This window comes from Berghia stephanieae, chromosome 4 (genome assembly GCF_034508935.2).
Source record: "Berghia stephanieae isolate SIO BIC M18660-M18661 chromosome 4, UCSD_Bste_1.3, whole genome shotgun sequence".
Classification (NCBI taxonomy): Eukaryota; Metazoa; Mollusca; class Gastropoda; order Nudibranchia; family Aeolidiidae; genus Berghia; species Berghia stephanieae.
Window position 1 is genome coordinate 47,033,184 of NC_088363.1, and position 5,000 is coordinate 47,038,183.

The 5,000-nt window shown below is 40.3% G+C and overlaps 1 protein-coding gene across 1 annotated transcript in view; it reads left to right on the top strand.

Moving 5' to 3' along the window:
* Nucleotides 1–5,000, top strand: part of LOC144970701 (carboxypeptidase D-like) — a 22,972-nt gene that overhangs the window by 14,943 nt on the left and 3,029 nt on the right. The window contains exons 4-6 of the mRNA XM_078910617.1: nucleotides 166–304; nucleotides 2,283–2,473; nucleotides 3,266–3,416. Of these exons, the coding sequence (XP_078766743.1) occupies nucleotides 166–304; nucleotides 2,283–2,473; nucleotides 3,266–3,416 (481 nt within the window). The remainder of the gene's footprint in view (nucleotides 1–165; nucleotides 305–2,282; nucleotides 2,474–3,265; nucleotides 3,417–5,000) is intronic.

Below are 5,000 nucleotides of genomic sequence, written 5' to 3' on the forward strand. Positions count from 1 at the left end.
CAACCTGTTCCCAACAGCATACCCGAGCTTAGTCTGTGGTTCAGTCATAATGGGTCAGCTTGGATGAATCGGCCTTCGACCCTCAGATTTAATTTACAAGGATGCTTGTTAGACATGGCCTGATGTAAGATGCAACATAGTTAATTTTTTTTCTTTTCTCCCTAGAGTTACAACACAAGTAGTCGTGTCAGGAGCCTGGTCGACAACACAGATATTTATCTGATGCCATCCATGAATCCTGATGGGTTTGAGAAGGCAAACATGCATAATTGTTATGGCGTGCAAGGACGAGAAAATTACCTAGGTAAGTAAGTAGTTGTCATGTTCTATGGGGTGAACGTGGTGGTGGTGGTGGTGTAGGCGGCAGAAGTGGTGATGATTGTCACAACAAAGCCCCCTATACTGTTACACAAAGATAGGAAGATCGCCATGAATTTACATCTGGACTTAAATAGATTTTGTGCGCTTGCCCAAGAAACTCATAACGTTGGCATCCGGAAGTATAACGTACCAACACTCAAAACTATGTGTAACCTTAAACGTTTATAGTCTGGTTAATATAGTTTGGTGAGAATTACTCATAAACGCGGATAGCAAAAAAAAAAATAAAAACAATAACAAAGACCTGAGTGACGTCAACTTCGTTCTATCTATATACAGAGGAGAAAATAAAATTAGAGATGAACAGATGAGGCAGACGAAAAAGTCCAAAATCTATTATTTGGATTTCGGACTTATATTTAAAGATGAATTATGATAAGAAAAAAGCATGCAGCTGTCATCATCAACAGGCGACACATGTGATAGTGATGATGGTTGTGGTGATAATGGCAGTAATGATGATGACGAAACGGATAAAGACGATAATGACGATGATGGTAATAATGATGATGGTGCACATTCTCAACAATAAACATATTAATCAAATTTTTATTTCATCACTTTGGGTGATGAAAATAACCTTTAAACTAGATTATTCTAAGTTCCTGATTTCCCTATTTTCTCCGGCGAAATAATGTCTGATTTCTCAGAGACCAACTTAGATAATTGATACAAATAAAAAGAAAACTTTTTAGAGAGATTTGCCGAGTAATTATGAACAATATTATTGATTCGACTTGCTGACATATATACATGGGCTCCCCCATCTACACACTCATACGATTTAGCCGACGTGTCCTTTGCAGGTCTGATGACCCAAATTGTTATGGTCTCATTGTTGTAATGGAAATACTGTCACAACAATGATAATTCAGGCCCACAGTTGCGTTCGGTTATCAGCCCTTCTAATTGGTGCCCTGGGATTAAGCCCAACCATTTCAAATCGGTGTCATGTCGGAGTGAACTATTTGTTCAAAATTGAAAGTAAGATCAAATTCATTGTGAATATATTTTTTGTTGTCCTTCAGAGCCATGAGACCCATAGATCCGGAGTTTATCCCGGGTTCTATTGCATGAAACGGACAATAGCAATTGCTTGCAAAGTACTTTCTGCCAAATCTAACAGACTCAGCCATCCATTCACTGCTTGGTGGACAGAGGGGTCAGAAAAATCTCGACTGCACACGGAATCTATCTTGGTCCCTTTGCGTGTGAAGCGAGTGCTCTACCAACTGAGCTATCGGGAACCCCGATCAAATTAAATTAGAAACACAAAATTTCAATTTTTCGTAGTTCACAGAATGTCATTCATTCATTTTTATAAGCCATATCAATTTCACTCAAAGTTCCATAATTTAGACTTCAAATTTCGTTTACTGCGAAAGGGCAGGGGGGGGGGTCTACGCTAACTTAATACTGTTTTTAGACGATTGGTTACACATATGTAATGGCGTTGTCCTTATTGGTTGAAGAGCGTGACTCAAAGCATTTGAAGAGGGTGACTCAAAGCATAGCCTTTATTCGCCTGACATTAGGACTTGTCTTTTGATGTCATTTATAGATCAGTTCAACGCCTAGTGAGCTGTTGATAGAAGTGAACTAAAAAAACAACATTGGTTGGGCTATTGAATACACCTTATAAATGATTGTCTTTTGTCGTCATTGACCTTTCAGTTGACGTATTATTTTGTCCGTGTCAGGTTTTGAGTTTAAGAAGGCGGCGCTCAAATGTGTTGTTATTTATGTAGGGTAGGGGTCTTCAAGGAACAAATATATATATATGAAAATTCAATGCATGGTTTATTTGACCGAAGAAAGGGAATGATCCTGGGAAGTTTTAAGGAGTTGAAGCCCTATAGGGAGCTACGCAAGTGAATGTATGTGACATGTTTACTTTTCAGGTGTGGACTTGAATCGAGATTTTCCAGAACAACACAGTCATACTCAGAAGACAACATTTGCTCCTGAAACAGCAGCTGTGATGAACTGGATCCAACAAGAACCAAACTTTGTTTTGTCGGCCAATCTACATGGAGGGGCCATTGTTGCTAACTATCCTTACGACAGCTCTCCTGGAAACACTGGCGGATCCGTAAGTAATGCTTTAAAATAACCTAAGGGTCATAAGGACTTTTTAAAATTTACTTATCCAGACCAGTGAGCAGCTGCCGTTATAGCCTTGTACCATGACTAAAAATGTGTTTGTCTTTAGTAGCTGTCCCATGTGACTACACAGTGTGTTCTTGATATCTATATTGGGGTTGGTGGGAGGATTGCGAGTATGAGGCACATAGGTTTACCTTAAAGAACGTTGTTGTCTGAGGTCTTCAATGGGGCTTACAATCAATCGACGTGGTATTTGACAGTTTCATTTGGGGTGTCGACAGAATGGACTCGAAAGGGTTGTGTCTGTTATGATTTTACTATGGTGGCTTTTGAGCTTCATGTGTTGAGTCCTTAGTTGAAAACTTGTGGTTTGCCAGTGTGTTCTGGGGTTATTTATGATATAATTTGTCTTTACAGGTGTGGCCATTGGAGTACATAGACATCTAACTGTGGTTCTCATTGGTCAATTGTTCATCCATTCCTCTCTTATTTGCCATGATGATTTATTCATCATCATCACCTTCACCAACGTCATCACAATCATCATCCTCCTCCTCCTCCTCCTCATCATCATCATCATCATCATCAACGTCATCATCATAATTGTTATTTTCATTACCCTTGCCATTTCATCATCATTAATATAAGCATCATCATCATCATCATCATCATCATCATCATCATCATCATCATCGTCGTCGTCGTCGTCGTCATCATCATCATAATCATTATTATCATCATCACTAATGCGTTGTATCACTGTTATCACCATCCACAGGGTACATACAGCGCATCGCCCGATGATGGGTTGTTCCGTAGCCTGGCAATGACTTACTCTAGCCACCACCACGACATGAGGACGGGCCGCAATTGTGGCGATTATTTTCAGAACGGAATCACGAACGGTGCTTTCTGGTATGACGTCCGAGGTATATATAAACCAGCATCGCAATATGCATTTATCTATGTTGTAATGTGTGAGAATGCGTATGTCAACTCTCTCTCTCTCTCTCTCTCTCTCTCTCTCTCTCTCTCTTTCTCTCTCTCTCTCTCTCTCTCTCTCTCTCTCTCTCTCTCTCTCTCTTTCCTTCTTTCTTTCTCTCTCACTTTCTAATCTCTCCCTCTCTCACCTTTCTTTCCTTCTTTCTTCTCCTTCTTTCTATCTCTCCTTCACTTTCTTTCTTCTCCTTTCTCTCTCATTCTTTCTCTCTTTCTCTCTCTTCTCTCTCTCTCTCTCTCTCTCTCTCTCTCTCTCTCTCTCTCTCTCTCATCTCTCTCTCTCTCTTTTCTATCTTCTTCTTCTTTTTTTCTTTCATTCTCTTTTCACCCTCGTACCCTATCCATCTATTTATCCATCTATCTACACAGGTGGTCGGAAAGTATTGCAATTTTTCTTAGAATTTCAAAGATATTTAACTTTGTACCGTAATAAACCCTTCGACTACAAACCCATAGACAACACAGACTCTAACGTGGCTCCCCCAAAAATAAAAATCAAGATCACCCAACATAACATGGTTTAACCCTACCTTCGACAAAATGTCACAACCAATATCGGAGAAATATTCCTAAAATTAATAATCACCTGCTTCCAACACGACGCAAACTACACAAAATCCTCAGCAGAAACATAATAAAGATCAGCTATTCATGCATGAACAACATCGAAGACAAAATCAAAGCACTTAATAAACGTGTCTCCAATTCCCATAACCAACAAAACACACACGAAAAAACAATGCAACTGTAGGAATAAAGACTTGTGCCGCCTCCAATGACAATGCCTCGAATCATGTATTGTATACAAAGCAACCGTAACCCACACCAACACATACAGACAGGAAAACTACATTGGACTCATAGAGGGCCACTTCAAAACACGGTACAATAAACACACCTCAACCTTCAAAGACGACAGAAAAAGAACATCAACTACATTGAGCGAACACATCTGGTAATTAAAGGACCCAAACAACCACCACAACATCACATGGGACATCGTCTCAAAACGAAAAGTTTACTCAATGAACACCAGAAAAAATGCAACTTATGTCTAGAAGAGAACTTTCACGAAGTACAAAAAACGCCACACTAAACAGAAAGAGAGAACTCTTCAACACATGCTTGCACAGAAGAAAATTCTTACTGTCCACTACACATTACACAACCCAATGAAATATCCCTAACCCTCGACACCCCCCCCCCCTTCAACACCACACCACACATTCACACGTGCACACTCATACATACAAGCACTCACACATACATGCACAACAAACTTACATCCGGAAACAACATTAGCGCCAACTGAACACAACAGCATTCCTCTCGGACACCGAAATACCAACAGATGGATGGAACAACCTTGTAGGGGGAAATAACCAAATGAGGTGAGCGAGGATAAGGGCTAACCCACACCGGACTCCGACGACCCGGCACTGCCGTCCTTGGTCGTCTTCCAGATAAAGACGTCGGGCACGGACAAAATACTAAGAATAAAGAGAAGAGCCGCT